Below are 22,452 nucleotides of genomic sequence, written 5' to 3'. Positions count from 1 at the left end.
CGGGGAGAGCGTGCAGAGTCCGCCCAGACAGTGACCCAAGCCGGGAAGCTGGAGCTGTGAAGCCACAGTGTTACCCACTGTGCTACCGTGCCGTCCAGACTCTTTTAATGCCTTCAATCTAAGATCAAGTTCCACCTAAACTCTGCATTGTGGATGAAAATCAGCATAGGGGAGGCAGTGTTGCAGTGCTAATGCTCTGGAGACCCGAGTTCAAATCCCACCCCGGCTAATGGTGAAATTTGAATTCAATTTTTAAAAACAATCTGGATTTAGAAGTCTATTGATGACCATGAAACCATTGTCGATTATCATAAAAACCATTCTGGCTCACTCATGTCCTTTAGGGAAAGAAATTTACTCCCCTTACCCAGTCTGGCCTACATGCGACTCCAGACCCACAGCAACAGGTTTGTCTCCTAAATTTCCTCTAAAATGGTCCAGAAAAACCATTCAGTTCAAGGGCAATTAGGGCTGGGCAATAAATGACGGCCCAGCCAACGATGCCCACATCCGCTGAACGAATAAAAATAAAATCTCTGCTTCAGATGCAGGCCTGGCTATTTCTATCTCTTGCTCTTTGCTACTGAATTGACTGCCAACCACGCAAGACAAACCTGCATCTGCCCTGTCCGTCTCTCATAGACATAAATTTTTGGAAGCCTGTAACCTGATCTCAAAATGACTTCCTCGACCACCTTCCCATGGCACTGGGAAACAGAATAGAGGGTGGAGGGTCTAGTTAGGTCCAGGGCATCATATTTGGGATGTACACCTAAGATAAGCTGGGGATTTCCCCCCCGCCCACAAGGAATTTACATTGTGTATTTATGTATGCCCTATGTATTTTAATGTATGGAACGATCTGTCTGGACTGTACGCAGAACAATACTTTTCACTCGGTACACATGACAATAAACAAATCCAATCCAATCCAAGTTCCCAGGTGAGGACTGCAAGGGAATTGCCTGGGAAGAGTAAACTTCCGATGGGCAATGTTTCTCTGCATTGGGAACCACCCAAAAACTATGGTGTAAATTGCAAACCTTGGATGATTCCGACAGTGCCACATGTTAGAACAATTAAAACCAGTTCTAGCTTCTGGGTACACCGACACGGCCCCTGCTCTGCCACCCTATGGGACTCCCTCCATAGGGACCCCCTATGAGACTCCCCCACAATCCCTCCACAGGGCTCCTCCCAATCGGACACAACCACCATCCCCTCATCCACCCCCTTCCACGTCACTTCAACCTCCAAAATGCCCTGCACTGCGACCCCCCCACAGACCACCCCCATCCCATGGGATTAACCGCCCCCCCATGGGACTCCCCACACCCCCTGACAGGACTCCCCCACTCCTGACTGCTGCACCACAACTGGCCCCCCAAAAGGCTCGACTCGACACAACCAAATGTGGACCCCCCCCCCCGACTCTAATTGGTAAATGAGCGGGTTTCGCACCCGAGGCCCTGCCTGCTCAAACTTAAAATTGCTTCTGGGCTTGGGCAGACAGGATCACGGGGGAATCCTGTCCATTCAATTATATACTCCCACCCCGGCCTCAGAACCCGCCTTGAGGAGGGGGTGGGGACGGGGGGTGGCTACACCAGACTCACAACATCGCCGTTCCTTCACTGTCGCTGGGTCAAAATCCTGGAACGCACTCCCTAACAGCACTGTGGGTGTACCTACACCACATGGACTGCAGCGGTTCAAGAAGGCAGCTCACCACCACCTTCTCAAGGGCAATTAGGGATGGGCAATAAATGCTGGTGTAGCCAATGGTGCACACATCTCATGAATGAATAAAAAAGGAAGAGGGATTCGAAAGAGGAATGACTCTTTCCTTATTCAGTAAGGATATGATGGACCGAGTGGCCTCGTGCTGTGCAGTCAGTTGCCTATTTTCCATGGCCAGGATTTTCCGATCCCGAAGGGCGGAAAATTTGACGGACCAACCAAAGGTCCGTTGATATTGGGCAGGAATTTCTGGGCCCACACCGGAACACCCCGGCTTCTGTTTCTATTTTATTAAATGATTTCTTATTCTAGAAATGTTACTCAGAAATAAATAGTTTCTTTGATTATTTTGGCTTTCAGATGTTCAAAGGAGTTAATCGGCACGAATGGCGATTGCACAGGTGGCGACTGTAAATCATGTGAAATTGATCCCAACTCAGGATTACCAAAAGGCAATTGTCAATTTTATCCAGATAAAGACCAGACTGCAACCTCTTCAATAATGTACATACAGGGGCTGCCACAGGTAAGTAATGTCACTAAGAGATACTTTCTCAAATATCATTAACACTTTGTTCCAGCAACTCATTCTCATTTTGTCATATCGCTTATGATCCCAGTTGATATTGGAAGCTGGATTCTCCGTTTCTGGGACTATTTCCCCACGCCATCATGGAAACTGTGGTCTTTTACACCCAGAAAACTGACGTCAAAAGGCCACAGATTCACAGCCCTGCAGGCAGCTGTCGTGGAGCTCGCAGCTCCAGCTGCCAATACAGCCGCCCGCACTTCCAGGTCAGAGGCCGCGCATGCGCACGGCGGTGGCCTCCAGCAGCCGCGGTGTGCTCCATGGCGGACTCAGCCCACGGACCTGGACCGCCGAAATAGTGCCCCGCATCAGCTAGTCGCCTGACACTGAGTCTGGCTCTGGGGCTCAGAAGGGAAGGGGGGAGAATAGAAAAGAAATAGTTGTAGGAGATTCAATGGTTAGGGGAATAGATAGGAGATTCTGTGGTCGCAAGCCTCCCGGGTGCCAGGGCCAGGGATGTCTCAGATCGTGTCTTCAGGATCCTTCAGGGGGAGGGGGAGCAGCCAGAAGTCGTGGTGCACATTGGTACCAACGACATAGGTAGGAAAAGGGGTGTGGAGGTAATAAACAAGTTTAGGGAGTTAGGCTGGAAGTTAAAAGCCAGGACAGACAGAGTTGTCATCTCTGGTTTGTTGCCGGTGCCACGTGATAGCGAGGCTAGGAATAGGGAGAGAGTGCAGTTGAACACGTGGCTGCAAGAATGGTGTAGGAGGGAGGGCTTCAGGTATTTGGCTAATTGAAGCGCATTCTGGGGAAGGTGGGACATGTACAAGCAGGACGGGTTGCATCTGAACCAGAGGGGCACCAATATCCTGGGAGGGAGGTTTTCTAGTACTCTTCGGGAGGGTTTAAACTAATTTGGCAGGTGAATGGGAACCAGATTTGTAGTCCAGCAACTAAGGTAGCCGATATTCAGGACGCCAAAGCGTGTAATGAGGCAGTGGAGAAGGGAACACTGACAAAGGAGAGTACTTGCAGGCACGGAGATGGGTTGAAGTGTGTATACTTCAACGCAAGAAGCATCAGGAATAAGGTGGGTGAACTTAAGGCATGGATCGGTACTTGGGACTACGATGTGGTGGCCATCACGGAAACTTGGATAGAAGAGGGGCAGAAATGGTTGTTGGAGGTCCCTGGTTATAGATGTTTCAATAAGATTAGGGAGAGTGGTAAAAAAGGTGGGGGGGTGGCATTATTAATTAGAGATAGTATAACAGCTGCAGAAAGGCAGTTCGAGGAGTATCACCCTATTGAGGTAGTATGGGTTGAAGTCAGAAATAGGAAAGGAGCAGTCACCTTGTTAGGAGTTTTCTATAGGCCCCCCAATAGTAGCAGAGATGTGGAGGAGCAGATTGGGAAACAGATTTTGGAAAGGTGCAGAAGTCATAGGGTAGTAGTCATGGGCGACTTTAACTTCCCAAATATTGAGTGGAAACTTTTTAGATCAAATAGTTTGGATGGGGTGGTGTTTGTGCAGTGTGTCCAGGAAGCTTTTCTAACACAGTATGTAGATTGTCCGACCAGAGGAGGGGCAATATTGGATTTAGTACTGGGTAATGAGCCAGGGCAAGTGATAGATTTGTTAGTGGGGGAGCATTTTGGAGATAGTGACCACAATTCTGTGACTTTCACTTTAGTAATGGAGAGGGATAGGTACGTGCAACAGGGCAAGGTTTACAATTGGGGGAAGGGTAAATACGATGTTGTCAGACAAGAATTGAAGTGCATAAGTTGGGAACATAGGCTGGCAGGGAAGGACACAAGAGAAATGTGGAACTTGTTCAAGGAACAGGTGCTACGTGTCCTTGATATGTATGTCCCTGTCAGGCAGGGAAGAGATGGTTGAGTGAGGGAACCATGGTTGACAAGAGAGGTTGAATGTCTTGTTAAGAGGAAAAAGATGACTTATGTAAGGCTGAGGAAACAAGGTTCAGACAGGGCATTGGAGGGACACAAGATAGCCAGGAGGGAACTGAAGAAAGGGATTAGGAGTGCTAAGAGAGGGCATGAACAATCTTTGGCGGGTAGGATCAAGGAAAACCCCAAGGCCTTTTACACATATGTGAGAAATATGAGAATGACTAGAGCGAGGGTAGGTCCGATCAAGGACAATAGCGGGAGATTGTGTATTGAGTCTGAAGAGATAGGAGAGGTCTTGAACGAGTACTTTTCTTCTGTATTTACAAATGAGAGGGGCGATATTGTTGGAGAGGACAGTGTGAAACAGATTGGTAAGCTCGAGGAAATACTTGTTAGGAAGGAAGATGTGTTGGGCATTTTGAAAAACTTGAGGATAGACAAGTCCCCCGGGCCTGACGGGATATATCCAAGGATTCTATGGGAAGCAAGAGATGAAATTGCAGAGCCGTTGGCAATGATCTTTTCGTCCTCACTGTCAACAGGGGTGGTACCAGGGGATTGGAGAGTGGTGAATGTCGTGCCCCTGTTCAAAAAAGGGACTAGGGATAACCATGGGAATTACAGGCCAGTTAGTCTTACTTCGGTGGTAGGCAAAGTAATGGAAAGGGTACTGAAGGATAGGATTTCTGAGCATCTGGAAAGACACTGCTTGATTAGGGATAGTCAGCACGGATTTGTGAGGGGTAGGTCTTGCCTTACAAATCTTATTGAATTCTTTGAGGAGGTGACCAAGCATGTGGATGAACGTAAAGCAGTGGATGTAGTGTACATGGATTTTAGTAAGGCATTTGATAAAGTTCCCCATGGTAGGCTTATGCAGAAAGTAAGGAGGCATGGGATAGTGGGAAATTTGGCCAGTTGGCTAACGAACTGGCTAACCGATAGAAGTCAGAGAGTGGTGGTGGATGGCAAATATTCAGCCTGGATCCCAGTTACCAGTGGCGTACCGCAGGGATCAGTTCTGGGTCCTCTGCTGTTTGTGATTTTCATTAATGACTTGGATGAGGGAGTTGAAGGGTGGGTCAGTAAATTTGCAGACGATACGAAGATTGGTGGAGTTGTGGATAGTAAGGAGGGCTGTTGTCGGCTGCAAAGAGACATAGATAGGATGCAGAGCTGGGCTGAGAAGTGGCAGATGGAGTTTAATCCTGAAAAGTGTGAGGCTGTCCATTTTGGAAGGACAAATATGAATGCGGAATACAGGGTTAACGGTAGAGTTCTTGGCAATGTGGAGGAGCAGAGAGATCTTGGGGTCTATGTTCATACATCTTTGAAAGTTGCCACTCAAGTGGATAGAGCTGTGAAGAAGGCCTATGGTGTGCTCGCGTTCATTAACAGAGGGATTGAATTTAAGAGCCGTGAGGTGATGATGCAGCTGTACAAAACTTTGGTAAGGCCACATTTGGAGTACTGTGTACAGTTCTGGTCGCCTCATTTTAGGAAGGATGTGGAAGCTTTGGAAAAGGTGCAAAGAAGATTTACCAGGATGTTGCCTGGAAAGGAGAGTAGGTCTTACGAGGAAAGGTTGAGGGTGCTAGGCCTTTTCTCATTAGAATGGAGAAGGATGAGGGGCGACTTGATAGAGGTTTATAAGATGCTCAGGGGAATAGATAGAGTAGACAGTCAGAGACTTTTTCCCCGGGTGGAACAAACCATTACAAGGGGACATAAATTTAAGGTGAAAGGTGGAAGATATAGGAGGGATATCAGAGGTAGGTTCTTTACCCAGAGAGTAGTGGGGGCATGGAATGCACTGCCTGTGGAAGTCGTTGAGTCGGAAACATTAGGGACCTTCAAGCAGCTATTGGATAGGTACATGGATTACGGTAAAATGATATAGTGTAGATTTATTTGTTCTCAAGGGCAGCACGGTAGCATTGTGGATAGCACAATTGCTTCACAGCTCCAGGGTCCCAGGTTCGATTCGGGCTGGGTCACTGTCTGTGCGGAGTCTGCACGTCCTCCCTGTGTCTGCGTGGGTTTCCTCCGGGTGCTCCGGTTTCCTCCCACAGTCCAAAGATGTGCGGGTTAGATGAATTGGCCAATGATAAATTGCCCTTAATGTCCAAATTGCCCTTGGTGTTGGGTGGAGGTGTTGAGTTTGGGTAGGGTGCTCTTTCCAAGAGCCGGTGCAGACTCAAAGGGCCGAATGGCCTCCTTCTGCACTGTAAATTCAATGATAATCTATGATTAATCTAGGACAAAGGTTCGGCACAACATCGTGGGCCGAGGGCCTGTTCTGTGCTGTATTTTCTATGTTCTATGTTCTATGTTCTGACCCGGACCGCCCACACAAATAGCCCCCAGTCCCAAATGAGGCCCTCCCTGCCCTCCGATTGGCCCGCCCTCAACTGTGGCGGCCGCAGACTGAGTCCGCAGCTGCCTCGCGCAGGACCAGATTAGAACCACGCCGTCGGGAATTCGGCCGACTGGGGACGGAGAATAGCGGGGCGGACCTCAAGCAATGGCCTGAGGTGGTGGATACTTGGCATGGCTTACTCCCTGAGTACGCTGCTTTTTGTGGGGCGGAGAATAGCGGAACCGGCGGCAGTCCCAATTTTGTGCGGGAAAACGGATTCCCCGCTCTGGCGGCGAACGCGATTTCGGGGTCTGGGTGCGGAGAATCCTGCTCGGTAACTCACAGGAAAATTTCGGAATAGATCAGATCCTTGGCTTAAAAGGCCATAACTTGTACTTTTTGTTCAAAAACATTGAGGAACAGAGTTCTCTGAATGCCAATTAGTGTTTAACAACAAAATAAAAACATTTATTAAATATGAAAAGTTTAAAAACATTTTTTTTTTATGCTCCTTTTTCACATTTTCTCCCACATTTACATCCTTCAACAATAAACAATAATCAGCAAGATATGTAAGTCCCCATAGTAACAACGATCCCATCTACCCACCAACCCCCAAACCTCAACCCGCATGTTTACATAAACAAATGGCAAAAAGGAATCAGGGATTACCCGTAGTCACCCTTAATCTTACACAGCTCTTTCTCCCCCCCCCCCCCCCACCGCAGGTGTCCAGCTCCTCCTGTCCACTGCCTCTTGTAAAACTCCACCTCCCAACCTCGGTTCCTTCCCCCCAACTTTCCACCCCGGCTCGGCCACTCGGACCCTGTTCTGCCAGGCTCCGATGGCTGCAGCCCCTCCCCCACCTCACTCCCGTTCACTGGCGGGCTTAAACCGGCCAGCGTGGAGGCCCCCGCCCGGGTCCCTTTCCCACTTGTCCGGCCCTAGGAAAGCCCAAAGATCCCCTTTTAGCACACAAACCCCGCATATCCACCTACACCCAAAGAACTCTCGTTTCGAGTGAAAGTCCCGTCCCTTCCCTTGTCCAAATATATACCACATTGGCTCCTTTAATCTCTACACCCGTGCGCAGTGATACAAAAAATACAGTCATGAGGTTACATCGGCACATGGCCATTCCTCAATTTGTCAGTTCTGCCACAGTCCTTCTGCTTTCGCAAACTCCTCCGCTGCTTCCGCCGTTCCAAAATAAAAGTCCCTGAGCTTGTAAGTCACCCTCAGCTTTGCTGGATATACAATGCTGCACCGCACCTTGCTAATGTACAGTGCCCTCTTCACCCGGTTGAAGGCAGCCCGCCTCCTTGCCAGCTCCACCGTAAAGTCCTGGTATACACGTATACCAGCTCCAGCCCACTGCACCACCCGCTTCTGCTTGGCCCAGCTCAGGACGTTCTCCTTCACACTGTACCTACGGAAGCACAGAGTCACTGCCCTTGCCGGCTCACTCGCCTTTGGTATAGGCCTCCACGACCGATGAGCCCGATCCAGTTCATATCGGGAGGTATCCTTCCCCTCCCCCAATAATTTTGCCAGCATCGCGGCAAAGTACTCAGTCGGCTACGGTCCTTCAACTCCTTCGGGCAGCCCCACAATCCTCAAGTTCTGTCGCCTGGATCTGTTTTCCAGGTCTTCCATTTTTCCTCGCAGATCCTTGTTAGTATCCATCACCTTCCGCATCTCTTTCCCCATCGAGGCAAGTTGATCACCGTGCTGCAATAACGTCTCCTCCACTTCCTTCACAGCCTCCCCTTGCTCTCGCACCTCCGCCACTGTGCTCGCCACCTCCGTCCTCACCGGGGAAACCGCCACCTCCACCAGCACACTCAAAACCTCCCTCATCTCCTTCCTCACCGTCTCCATGCATTTCGCAATCTGCGCCAACTGCTTTTCAAATTCCGCAGCCATCACCTTAGTTATTTCTTCAGCCGTAAGCAGTGCGACCTTCCCTGGTGCTCCAGCCTCCATTTTTCCTGGTGACCTTTCCACTCCACTCCCCGACAGACCTCCAGCTGTTTTTTTTCCGGCCATTTTCTTGCTCACCCTCGACATTTTTCGTTGTTCCTTTTTACCTCCTGTGTCTTCACTGTGCCTCCCCCGTGCCTTCTCCCTTCTTCTGCCGCCTCCGTGGACCCTGGGACTGGGCTTAAAGCCCCGAAAATGCCGTTGCCGACCGGGAGCCCTCCATTGTGCGGCCGCCTCCCGCCCGCCGTCACCGGAAGTCTAAATATGAAAAGTTTGACTATAATACAGCACTCCTCCACTCCCCCTTATCTTCACAAATGTAGGTGGAGTTTAATGATAATACAGGTGACACAATAAATTCCTGAAGGTCCCTTAGCCACAAGTCCAGCGTCTGATGATCCGGAGAGCAGACAATGTGGCCCATTATGATTTTATTATGAACGGTGCCCCCAGATGTACACCTTGATTTTGGATTCCTTCATGTTAGAGAATCTACCCGATATCCATTAGAGTCAGTGGAATGCCAATCCACAGGGTTTTATAACAGGCTGGGACAGTTCACTGACTGGGTGACAAAGGTAAAAGTGACCCGCCCCCTATGTGTCAGCCTGGTTTTTAATCAGAGCGGTTTGCCCTGAAGCCCCTTTAACCCATGCCATTTTTTCTTTAATATCCAGGTGACTGAATTCTGTGACAAAAACACTCACAATCCTGAAGCACCGACCATGCAGAACAAAATGTGCGATTACAGGAGCATTTGGGAAGTGATCAGAGAGTCAGAGGATTTCAGAAACAATCGCCCACCCCACACTGGTTCGGTGACACCGACATTTACAATCCTACAGGCCAAAGACCGTGTGATCTCCTTAGTCCTTGATACATCCGGAAGCATGGATTCGGTAAGACCTTTCATAAAGTATATTTCATCGAAAGTGTTGTTTTGGACCCCAGTCTGGGCTGTCGTGTCGTTTCAGGCGGGAAGCTGGAGGAGTTCAGAAGCTGGGCATTGTGGTGACTGACTCATCTCCTGGCGCCTGAATCCTCTCTAGCATCTACAAGACACAAATCAGGGGCGAAATTCTCCGGAAACGGCGCGATGTCCGCCGACTGGCGCCCAAAACGGCGCCAATCAGACGGGCATCGCGCCGCCCCAAAGGTGCGGAATGCTCCGCACCTTTGGGGGCTGAGCGCCAACATTGAGCGGCTAGGCCGACGCCGGAGGGATTTCTGCCCCGCCAGCTGGCGGAAAAGGCCTTTGGTGCCCCGCCAGCTGGCGCGGAAATGACATCTCCGGGCGGCGCATGCGCGGGAGCGTCAGCGGCCGCTGTCAGTTTCCCGCGCATGCGCAGTGGAGGGAGTCTCTTCTGCCTCCGCCATGGTGGAGACTGTGGCGGAGGCGGAAGGGAAAGAGTGCCCCCACGGCACAGGCCCGCCCGCAGATCGGTGGGCCCCGATCGCGGGCCAGGCCACCGCGGGGGCACCCCCCGGGGCCAGATCGCCCCGCGCCACCCCCAGGACCCCGGAGCCTGCCCACGTTGCCTTGTCCCGCCGGTAAGGTAGGTGGTTTAATTTGTGCCGGCGGGCAGGCATTTTATCGGCGGGACTTCGGCCCATCCGGGCCGGAGAATCGAGCGGGGGGGCCCGCCAACCGGCGCGGCGCAATTCCAGCCCCCGCCGAATCTCTGGTGCCGGAGACTTCGGCAACCGGCAGGGGCGGGATTCACGCCAGCCCCCGGCGATTCTCCGACCCAGCGGGGGGAGTCGCCCCAGGAGTGTGACTGATAGCGGCACAGTGGCCCAGCGGTTGGAACTGGTCCAGCTGAGCAGCTCCAAGTTTAAATCTTATTTTTTAAACGCAATGTATAAAAAAATTAAGTAAAATAAATAATTTAGCGCAGCGTATTGCTGTTACACTTGCGCATGGTGAAGTCGAGACATCCTGAGTGAGAGACAGCCAGAATAGGAATTGGAACTTGGTAATTTGGAGCAATGTGATTATTCGGTGCAGAGTGGGAGGAGGTGCTTTTACCCTTTTTGTTTTGTTTCTTCCGGCTTTGTAACTGTTAATCTGCAGGGAGTGATCCAGAGAGCATCCCGGGAAGGTAAGTGATACAAATACCTTTTCAAATTGCGGGGGGGAAAACTGAAGTGAAATCACAGTAAAGCTGTGACCTGATTGGCTGGTAGGAAATCTGTTACATTTGAAAAAAAATCATTGAGAAACTAATATGGCAGTGGGGGTGGGAACCATTAGCTTAGAAGCTGTCGTAACTGAAGGAGAAATAGAGAACAAAAATAATAGAACATCTCCCAGTGAGACAGAGAAGACAGCCAGGAGTGAGGCAGCAAAGAGTGAGTTTGGGAATTTGAATCGAGGTGGGAATTCGAAGCTGGGTGGGGAGGAAGTGCTTTTTGTGACTGGTAAGTAGTGTTTCTGTTTTTCTGTTTCTTTTCATTGGTATATTTATTTATTTTTTTCTTCATTGTTTATTTATTTATTTAAATTTTTTCTGGGGAAATTGAAATTGTTGAAGTTAACCAAAGGTTTAAGACATGGCAGGAGATCTCAGACCCGTGTCGTGCTCCTCGTGTGCGATGTGGGAGCTCAGGGACACGTCCACTGTCCCTGGCTCCTTCACGTGCATGAAGTGTGTCCAGTTGCAGCTCCTGTTAGACCGCTTGACGGCTCTGGAGCTGCGGATGGACTCACTTTGGAGCGTCCGCGATGCTGAGGACGTCGTGGATAGCACGTTTAGCGAGTTGGTCACACCGCAGGTGAAAGGTACTGAGGGAGATAGTAAATGGGTGACCAAAAGACAGAGCAAGAGTAGGAAGGCAGTGCAGGTGTCCTCTGCGGTCATCTCCCTGCAAAACAGATATACCGCTTTGGATACTGTTGAGGGAGATGGCTCACCAGGGGAAGGCAGCAGCAGCCAGGTTCATGGCACCGTGGCTGGCTCTGCTGCGCAGCTGGGCAGGAAGAAGAATGGCAGGGCTATAGTGATAGGGGACTCAATTGTAAGAGGAATAGACAGGCGGTTCTGCGGACGCAATCGAAACTCCAGGATGGTATGTTGCCTCCCTGGTGCAAGGGTCAAGGATGTCTCGGAGCGGCTGCAGGACATTCTGGGGGGGGGAGGGTGAACAGCCAGCTGTCGTGGTGCACATAGGCACCAACGATATAGGTAAAAAATGGGACGAGGTCCTACAAGCTGAATTTAGGGAGCTAGGAGTTAAACTAAAAAGTAGGACCTCAAAGGTAGTAATCTCAGGATTGCTACCAGTGCCACGAGCTAGTCAGAGTAGGAATGTCAGGATAGAGAGGATGAATACGTGGCTCGAGAGATGGTGCAAGAGGGAGGGATTCAAATTCCTGGGACATTGGAACCGATTCTGGGGGAGGTGGGACCAGTACAAACCGGACGGTCTGCACCTGGGCAGGACTGGAACCGATGTCCTAGGGGGGGGGGGTTTGCTAGAGCTGTTGGGGAGAGTTTAAACTAATGTGGCAGGGGGATGGGAACCAATGCAGGAAGTTGGAAGGTAGTAAAACAGGGACAGAAATAAAAGGCAGTAAGGGGGAAAGTGTAAGGCAGAGAAGCCATAGTCAAAAATCAAAAAGGGCGACAGTACAAGGTACAGTGACTGAGGGGAGCTCAGTGAATAGGACCAGGAATACTAAAAGAAATAAAACGGGAAGTGAAAACATAAATGGTAAGCGACGCAGCAGGTTGTTACAGTAAGATATGGGTTCAACGACAAGGAAAATTAGGAGAAAGGTTAAGAGGAAATATAACTTAGGAGAGGCTACTGATCGAGGTGTTAAGATTAAGAACAGAGGTAAAAAAGCCAACATAAGTGTACTTTACCTGAATGCTCGTAGTATTCGGAATAAGGTAAATGAGTTGATGGCGCAAATCATCGTGAATGACTATGATTTAGTGGCCATTACTGAAACATGGTTAAAGGATGGTCACGACTGGGAGTTAAATATCCGAGGGTATCAAACTTTTCGGAAGGACAGAGTGGATGGTAAGGGAGGTGGTGTAGCTCTGTTATTTAAGGATGACATCCGGGCAACAGTAAGGGATGACATCGGTGCAATGGAGGATAAGGTTGAATCCATTTGGGTGGAAATCAGGAATAGTAAGGCGAAAAAGTCACTGATAGGAGTAATCTATAGGCCACCAAATAGTAACATTATGGTGGGGCAGGCAATAAACAAAGAAATAACAGATGCATGTAGAAATGGTACAGCAGTTAGCATGGGGTATTTTAATCTACATGTTGATTGGTTTAACCAGGTCGGTCAAGGCAGCCTTGAGGAGGAGTTTATAGAATGTATCCGCGATAGTTTCCTCGAACAGTATGTAATGGAACCTACGAGGGTACAAGCGGTCCTAGATCTGGTCCTGTGTAATGAGACAGGATTGATTCAGGATCTCATAGTTAGGGATCCTCTCGGAAGGAGCGATCACAATATGGTGGAATTTAAAATACAGATGGAGGGTGAGAAGGTAAAATCAAGCACGAGTGTTTTGTGCTTAAACAAAGGAGATTACAATGGGATGAGAGAAGAACTAGCTAAGGTAGACTGGGAGCAAAGACTTTATGGTGAAACAGTTGAGGAACAGTGGAGAACCTTCCAAGTGATTTTTCACAGTGCCCAGCAAAGGTTTATACCAACAAAAAGGAAGGACGGTAAAAAGAGGGAAAATCGACCGTGGATATCTAAGGAAATAAGGGAGAGTATCAAATTGAAGGAAAAAACATACAAAGTAGCAAAGATCAGTGGGAGACTAGAGGACTGGGAAATCTTTAGGGGGCAACAGAAAGCTACTAAAAAAGCTATAAAGAAGAGTAAGATAGATTATGAGAGTAAACTTGCTCAGAATATAAAAACAGATAGTAAAAGTTTCTACAAATACATAAAACAAAAAAGAGTGGCTAAGGTAAATATTGGTCCTTTAGAGGATGAGAAGGGAGATTTAATAATGGGAGATGAGGAAATGGCTGAGGAACTGAACAGGTTTTTTGGGTCAGTCTTCACAGTGGAAGACACAAATAACATGCCAGTGACTGATGGAAATGAGGCTATGACAGGTGAGGACCTTGAGAGGATTGATATCACCAAGGAGGTAGTGATGGGCAAGCTAATGGGGCTAAAGGTAGACAAGTCTCCTGGCCCTGATGGAATGCATCCCAGAGTGCTAAAAGAGATGGCTAGGGAAATTGCAAATGCACTAGTGATAATTTACCAAAATTCACTAGACTCTGGGGTGGTCCCGGCGGATTGGAAATTAGCAAACGTGACACCACTGTTTAAAAAAGGAGGTAGGCAGAAAGTGGGTAATTATAGGCCAGTGAGCTTAACTTCGGTGGTAGGGAAGATGCTGGAATCTGTCATCAAGGATGAAATAGCGAGGCATCTGGATGGAAATTGTCCCATTGGGCGGACGCAGCATGGGTTCGTAAAGGGCAGGTCTTGCCTAACTAATTTAGTGGAATTTTTGGAGGACATTAACAGTGCGGTAGATAACGGGGAGCCAATGGATGTGGTATATCTGGATTTCCAGAAAGCCTTTGACAAGGTGCCACACAAAAGGTTGTTGCATAAGATAAAGATGCATGGCATTAAGGGGAAAGTAGTAGCATGGATCGAGGATTGGTTAATTAATAGAAAGCAAAGAGTGGGGATTAATGGGTGTTTCTCTGGTTGGCAATCAGTAGCTAGTGGTGTCCCTCAGGGATCAGTGTTGGGCCCACAACTGTTCACAATTTACATAGATGATTTGGAGTTGGGGACCAAGGGCAATGTGTCCAAGTTTGCAGACGACACTAAGATAAGTGGTAAAGCAAAAAGTGCAGAGGATACTGGAAGTCTGCAGAGGGATTTGGATAGGCTAAGTGAATGGGCTAGGGTCTGGCAGATGGAATACAATGTTGACAAATGTGAGGTTATCCATTTTGGTAGGAATAACAGCAAAAGGGATTATTATTTAAATGATAAAATATTAAAACATGCTGCTGTGCAGAGAGACCTGGGTGTGCTGGTGCATGAGTCGCAGAAAGTTGGTTTTCAGGTGCAACAGGTGATTAAGAAGGCAAATGGAATTTTGTCCTTCATTGCTAGAGGGATGGAGTTTAAGACTAGGGAGGTTATGCTGCAATTGTATAAGGTGTTAGTGAGGCCACACCTGGAGTATTGTGTTCAGTTTTGGTCTCCTTACTTGAGAAAGGACGTACTGGCACTGGAGGGTGTGCAGAGGAGATTCACTAGGTTAATCCCAGAGCTGAAGGGGTTGGATGATGAGGAGAGGTTGAGTAGACTGGGACTGTACTCGTTGGAATTTAGAAGGATGAGGGGGGATCTTATAGAAACATATAAGATTATGAAGGGAATAGATAGGATAGATGCGGGCAGGTTGTTTCCACTGGCGGGTAAAAGCAGAACTAGGGGGCATAGCCTCAAAACAAGGGGAAGTAGATTTAGGACTGAGTTTAGGAGGAACTTCTTCACCCAAAGGGTTGTGAATCTATGGAATTCCTTGCCCAGTGAAGCAGTAGAGGCTCCTTCATTAAATGTTTTTAAGATAAAGATAGATAGTTTTTTGAAGAATAAAGGGATTAAGGGTTATGGTGTTCGGGCCGGAAAGTGGAGCTGAGTCCACAAAAGATCAGCCATGATCTCATTGAATGGTGGAGCAGGCTCGAGGGGCCAGATGGCCTACTCCTGCTCCTAGTTCTTATGTTCTTATCACCTTCAGGCAGAGCAAAAAAGGTGACTGTGTGAGAATGGAGGTGGTCAATGCAGGACTGAGGGTATTGTACCTTAATGTGCGCAGTATACGGAACAAGGTAAATGACCTTGTTGCGCACATTGAAATTGGCCGGTATGATGCTGTGGGCATCACAGAGACGTGGCTGCAAGGGGATCAGGGCTGGGATCTAAATGTACAAGGATATGTGTCCTATCGAAAGGACAGGGAGATGGGCAAAGGGGGCGGGGTTGCATTGTTAGCAAGGAATTAAGTTAAATTGATAGCTAGGAGCGATATAGAATCAGAAGGCATAGAATCTTTGTGGGTAGAGTTGATGAATCGCAAAGGTAAAAATACCCTGATGGTGTTATGTACAGCCCCCCTAGCAGTAGTCAGGATGCAGGGCAGAAAATAAATCAGGAGATAGGGAAAGCATGTAAAAAAGACAATATCACAATAATCTTGGGAGACTTCAATATGCGTGTGGACTGGGAAAAAGGAATTTGAGGAATGGTTTAAAAGATGGTCTTTTGGAGCAGCTTGTGGTAGAGCCCACGAGGGAACAGGCAATTCTGGATTTGGTGATGTGTAATGAGGCAGACTTGATCAGGGATCTTAAGGTGAAGGTAACTTTAGGGAGTAGTGACTACAATATGATAGAATTTACCCTGCAGTTTGAGAGGGAGAAGCTGGAGTCAGATGTAACGGTATTACAATTAAATAAGGGTAACTACAAAGACATGAGGGAGGACCTGGCCAGAGTTGTTCGGAAAAGGAGCCTAGCAGGGAAGACAGTGGAATAGCAATGGTAGGAGTTTTTGGGAGTTATTCGGGAGGCACAACGGAAATTCCCCAAGGAGGAGGAAACATGCTAAGGGGAGGGCGAGGCATCCATGGTCGACGAGGGAAGTCAAGGACAGCATAAAAGCAAAAGAAAAAGCATACAAAGTGGCGAGTGTTAGTGGGAAGCCAGAGGATTGGGAGTCATTTAAAAGCGAGCAGAGGACAACTAAAAAAGCAATAAGGGGAGAGAAAACGAAGTATGAGTGCAAGTTAGCTAGTGATTTAAAAGAAGATAGGAAGAGTTTCTTTCAATATATAAAAGGTAAGAGAGAGGCAAAAATAGACATTGGACCACTGGAGAAGTTATAATAGGGAACAAAGAAATGGCAGACGAACTGAATAGTTACTTTGCATCAGTCTTCGTGGTGGAAGACACCAGTGGGATGCCAGAGCTCCAGGAGAATCAGGGGGCAGATGTGAGTGGAGAAGGTTCTGGGGAACTGATAGGTCTGAAGGTGGCTAAGTCACCTGGACTGGATGGTCTGCACCCCAGAATCCTAAAAGAGATAGCTGAGGAAATTGTGGAGGTATTGGTTCCGATTTTTTATGAATCCCTGGAAGCAGGAAGTGTCCCAGAGGACTGGAAAGTTGCTAATGTAACACTGTTGTTTAAGAAGGGAGGGAGGCAGAAGATGGGAAATTATAGGCCGGTTAGCCTGACTTCGATTGTTGGTAAGATTTTAGAGTCTGTTATTAAAGATGAGATCGAGAAGTACTTGGAAGTGCATGGTAAAATAGGACTGAGTCAGCACGGCTTTGTCTAAGGGAGGTCATGCCTGACAAATCTGTCAGAGTTCTTTGAGGAGGCTACAAGGAAGTTAGACAAAGGTTAAGCAGTGGATGTGATTTATTTAGATTTCCAGAAGGACTTTGACAAGGTGCCGCATAGGAGACTGTTAAATAAGTTAAGAGCCCATGGTGTTAAGGGTAAGATCCTGACATGGATAGAGGATTGCATGACTGGCAGAAGGCAGAGAGTGCGGATAAATGAGTCTTTTTCAGGATGGCAGCCGGTGAATAGTGGTGTGCCTCAGGGGTCTGTGCTGAGACCACAACTTTTCACAATATACATTAATGATCTGGAAGAAGGAACTGAAGGCACTGTTGCTAAGTTTGCAGATGATACAAAGATCTGATGACAGACAGGTAGTACTGAGGAAGCGAGAGGGCTGCAGAAGGATTTGGACAAGCTAGGAGAGTGGGCAATGAAGTGGCAGATTAAATACTATGTGGAAAAATATGAGGTTATGCACTTTGGAAGGAGGAGTTTAGGCATAGATTATTTTCTAAATGGGGAAATGCGTAGGAAATCAGAAGCACAAAGGGACTTGGGAGTCCTTGTTCACGAATCTCTTAAGGTTAACGTGCAGGTTCAGTCCGCAGTTAAGAAGGCAAATGCAATGTTAGCATTCATGTCAAGAGGACGAGAATACAAGACCAGGGATGTACTTCTGAGGCTGTATAAGGCTCTGGTCAGACCTCATTTGGAGTATTATGAGCAGTTTTGGGCCCCGTATCAAAGGAAGGATGTGTTGGCCTTGGAAAGGGTCAGAGGTGTGGACTACACTCAATGCAGTGAAGCTAGAAACAGACATCTAACATTGGAGAAGATCCAACACTGTTTTATTCAACGATAGAACTGATATACATATTCAGCTGTGGGTCGACACTATACTGAACTGACTGGAGACTTTTTAGTCGCCTGACCAGACTTACTAGCTACCGCATGGTGTTTGCACTTGCTAGCTCGTGGACTCTGACTGTCTCAGTGGCTGGGTCCCGAGAGAGCAGGAAACCGAGTGCGGTCTGGCTTTATAGTGGTAGTGTCCTGTCTGGTGATTCGCTGCACTGTGCTGTGTGCTTACTGGTCATCCTGTGTGTCAATCACTGCCTGTCTGCATCTCATTATATACATGAGTGGATATTATGACAAGAGGAAGTTCACATGAATGATCCCTGGAATGAAGAACTTGTCGTATGAGGAACGGTTGAGGACTCTGGGTCTGTACTCATTGGAGTTTCGGAGGAAGAGGGGAGACCTTATTGAAACTTACAGGATACTGCGAGGCCTGGATAGAGTGGACGTGGAGAGGGTGTTTCCCCTTGTTGGAAAAGCTCGAACCAGAGGACACCATCTCAGACTAAAGGGACGATCCTCGAAAGTGGCTGTTTAGCACAAGGCTAAATAGGTGGCTTTGAAAGCAGACTAAGGCAGGCCAGCAGCACGGTTCAATTCCCGTAACAGCCTCCCCGAACAGGCGCTGGAATGTGGCGACTAGGGGCTTTTCACAGTAACTTCATTTGAAGCCTACTTGTGACAATAAGCGATTTTCATTTCATTTCATCCTTTAAAACAGAAATGAGGAGGAATTTCTTCAGCCAGAGGGTGGTGAATCTGTGGTACTCTTTGCCGCAGAAGGCTGTGGAGGCCAAATCACTGAATGCCTTTGAGACAGAAATAGATAGGTTCTTGATTAATAAGGGGATCAGGGGGTTATGGGGAGAAGGCAGGAGATTGGGGATGAGAAAATATCAGCCATGATTGAATGGCGGAGCAGACTCGATGGGCCGAGTGGCCTAATTCTGCTCCTATGTCTTATGGTCTTATACATTTGGGGTTGTATTCTTTCGTGGTCACTTCAAGAACCTAGTCATGTGTATAGTTTGTGATGTCATCGGCAGGCTTTCCCCTGTCCAGATCAAGCTTTTGTAGAGTTAGCCACTGTTCAACACATTGGTGTTATTTGCGTTGAATCAAACATGCTACAACTTCAAGTTCCTTTGTCTTGAGAGCGCAGAACATAGCAATTGAATTGTCTTATTTCTATTAAATAGGAGAATCGTATTAACAGACTCCGACAAGCAGCAGAGATATTCTTACTGCAGATCGTTGAAGTGCAATCGAAAGTTGGAATTGTCACTTTTAGCAGCGATGCCAGTATTCAAGCAAATTTGAAATTGATTGATAATGATGATGTGAGGAAAGAACTTGTCCGACTGCTACCGAAATCAGCTTCAGGCGGAACAAATATCTGTGCCGGTGTTCAGGCTGGATTCGAGGTAACATCTGAAAAGCTGGAGGAACTTTCAACAACACATTATTTGCTGTTATTACATTTTCCCGTGTTGACAGTAACTAACTGTTTTGCAGGTACTTCGCGATGACGACGGTGCCACGCGCGGTGATGAAATCGTTTTGCTGACTGATGGGGAGGACGGTGGAATAAGCAGTTGCTTCGCCGAGGTTAAACAAAGTGGGGCAGTTGTCCACACTATAGCATTAGGACCAAGTGCGGCCATAGCGTTGGAACAGCTGTCAAACATGACAGGTAATAAACGCTGAAAGGCTCTTTCATTGTAGTGGAAACATTTGGATGTTTAAAATGATTTGGCCAACTTCTCAGCTGAAATAAGAAACTGCGTTCCAATTACTGGGTCGACCTCCGATAGGAGATTGGTGGGATTTGTCGAAAACTACTCTCCGAGTAAGACTTGCATGTGACAATGTGTGGAAACAGATGTATATAGGTAAGGAAGTGACACTGCATACACAGGAAAGGGGATCCACCAACCTATTCTTGCCCTCTCAGCAGTATCTTCAGTACACCACAATTATGACCAAGTATTCCATCATGCCTTGGTTATAGTTAGCCAGAAATCTACATTTCTACAGATTGGGTTCCTGTCTTTGGTTCTGGTGCTGTCTCGCTTTAGTCACAAACACAGTAAACAAGAAGGCGATTGCACCCTGTGTATTTTTTAATTCATTGTACGCAACATCACACAAGATTGAAAAGTATGCAATAAAAGCAGTAAACGTGTCCACATTTCTGAAATGTCACGCTTGACTTTCCAAGATTCCTGTTAACATTACTGACAGTGTGAACACAGTGGGCAGCATGGCCGTTTTAACAGCTTCTCCCTCACCCCCACACTCATTGCTCATGCTGAACGGCTGGGTTAAGATCGGGGTCAAGGGTGGCATGTGGCGCAGTGGTTAGCACTGGATCTGCGGCACTGAGGACCCGGGTCCGAATCCCGGCTCTGGGTCACTGCCCGTGTGGAGTTTGCACATTCTCCCCGTGTCTGCCTGTGTTTCACCCCCACAACCTAAAGATGTGCAGGTTAGGTGGATTGGCCACGCTAAATTGCCCCTTAATTGGAGTAAAAATAATTGGGTAATCTAAATTTATCAAAAAAAAAATTGAATACTTTAATTGACAGCGGTTTTTCATTAGGCAGTTTAAATTGGCATTAACCACATGTTTTTTCAATGTTGATGACATATTTTTCTCTTTCCATTCTTCAGGGGGGTTACAATTTGCAGCCACTGGCAACGTGGATGCAAGTGGATTAATCGATGCCTTCACTGGATTAGTATCAGGAAATGATGACATTAGTCAACAGTCTATTCAGGTCGGATTACGCTCAGAAAGTGACTTTCCAATTATTCCTTTGCCAACCCAACAGTAAGATATAATAGTTCTATTTGTTTGATTCCAGCTTGAAAGCTTTGGAACAATGATTTATGATGGAGATTGGATGAATGATACAGTGCCTATCGATAAGACTGTTGGGAATGATACATTTTTTGTAGTTACATGGGAGAAGCAGATCCCAGATATATTTGTAGCTGACCCCAGTGGAAAGGTTTACAACAAAGATGCCTTTGTGAGAGGTGAGACTTTACTCACAGCCCGTCTTAACATTAATGGCACCGCACAGGTATGGATCAAAATGCATTCTTTATTCTTTACATTCTGCAATGTAATTCCTCTCAAACAAATTGTTTTTGTCTGGTAGTGCTAAGTTCAGCTTTCCTGCTGCTATCTATCCTTGATTTTGACAAGGTCACATTCCGTACAACAGTCCTTCATGTGCTGTCTGTCATCGGCCAGTTGAGTCCACTATGCAAATTGAAAGAAGCCAATGGGTTGTCTTCCTGGCCGTTTCTACGGTGGGAAATGTATGACTTCTGTTTCCATCAATTGGTGAGAAGGCCGGGCATTGGGAAATGTTCATTCAATCTGAATGTCAGCCTTGGGACTTAACTCATGGTGGCATCACAGTTCAATCCTGTGTTCACCTGACTCTCGCGCACGCATATTTCTCAGAGGACACAATTTCAAACTATAGCTCCTCGAGATGAGGAGAAATTTCTTCAGCCAGAGTGTGGTGAATCTGTGGAACTCTTTGCTGTGGAAGTCAAATCACTGAGTGTCTGTAAGATCGAGATTGATAGGTTCTTGATTAATAAGGGGGTCGGGGTTATGGGGAGAAGGCAGGAGAATGGGGATGAGAAAAATATCAGCCATGATTGAATGGCGGAGCAGACTCAATGGGCCGATTCTGCTCCTTTGTCTTGTGATCTTATGGTCTGATGCCTGGATAGCATATGAAAAGACAAAGACCGTCAGCTCCTTAAACGTGTTGTGCCATTTCAATAAACTATGGCTGACCTGTATCTTAACACCATTTACTCAGCTTGATTCCATACCCCTCGAATTCCTTGCTTCCCAAAAATCAATCGACCTTAGTTTTGAAAGTTTACTTTGCCTCCTAGCCCCAGAGAACTCCAGGATTCAATTACTGCTTGTTGAAGAAGGGGTTTCACTCCCTTATGACTGATCTCCTTTGTTCTAGATGCTCGCAGTGGAGTTTAACCACATGATCAAATTTTTAATTGTCTTAATTAGATCCCAATTAGATCACCCTAATCTTCCATACTCAAATAAATACTACCTTAATCTTTGTAACCTTTCCTCATGTGTTAATCGTTTTAGCTGCAGAAACATTTTGGAGAATCTGTACTTGTATCTTCACCAAGATCATTATGTCATTCCTGATGTTTGATTGTCAGAACTAAACAAAGTGCTCTAGATGTGGTCTACCCAGAGCGCTATACAACTGTGCTATAGCGTCTACTGCATTGTCTCATCCCTTTGAGGGTGAAGGCTCATTTACTATAAGACCATAAGACATAGGAGTAGAATTAGGCCACTCGGCCCAACGAGTCTGCTCCGCCATACAATCATGGCTGATATTTTTTTCATCCATATTCTCCTGCCTTTTCCCCATAATCCCTGATCCCCTTATCTGTTTCAATGCAACGAGTGTCAGGAATAAGGGAGATGAACTTAGAGCAAGGATCAGTACTTGGAACTACGTGTTGTGGCCATTAAGGAGACATGGAATTCACAGCGGCAGGAGTGGTTGTTAGATGTTCTGGGGTTTAAATGTTTTAAGAAGAATAGGGAGGGAGGTAAAAGAGGTGGGTGAGTGGCACTGTTAATTAGGGAGTGCACCACAGCTGCAGA

At 47.2% G+C, this 22,452-nt stretch overlaps 1 protein-coding gene across 1 annotated transcript in view; it reads left to right on the top strand.

Annotated features, from left to right (window-relative positions):
* Positions 1-22,452, top strand: part of LOC140426088 (calcium-activated chloride channel regulator 1-like) — an 80,083-nt gene that overhangs the window by 38,453 nt on the left and 19,178 nt on the right. The window contains exons 5-10 of the mRNA XM_072510431.1: positions 2,101-2,266; positions 9,209-9,430; positions 18,971-19,195; positions 19,287-19,464; positions 20,445-20,551; positions 20,639-20,860. Of these exons, the coding sequence (XP_072366532.1) occupies positions 2,101-2,266; positions 9,209-9,430; positions 18,971-19,195; positions 19,287-19,464; positions 20,445-20,551; positions 20,639-20,860 (1,120 nt within the window). The remainder of the gene's footprint in view (positions 1-2,100; positions 2,267-9,208; positions 9,431-18,970; positions 19,196-19,286; positions 19,465-20,444; positions 20,552-20,638; positions 20,861-22,452) is intronic.

This window comes from Scyliorhinus torazame, chromosome 7, assembly GCF_047496885.1.
Source record: "Scyliorhinus torazame isolate Kashiwa2021f chromosome 7, sScyTor2.1, whole genome shotgun sequence".
Lineage (NCBI taxonomy): Eukaryota > Metazoa > Chordata > Chondrichthyes > Carcharhiniformes > Scyliorhinidae > Scyliorhinus > Scyliorhinus torazame.
Note: the sequence above shows the minus strand (reverse complement) of the source record. Positions and strands in the feature narration are given on the sequence as shown.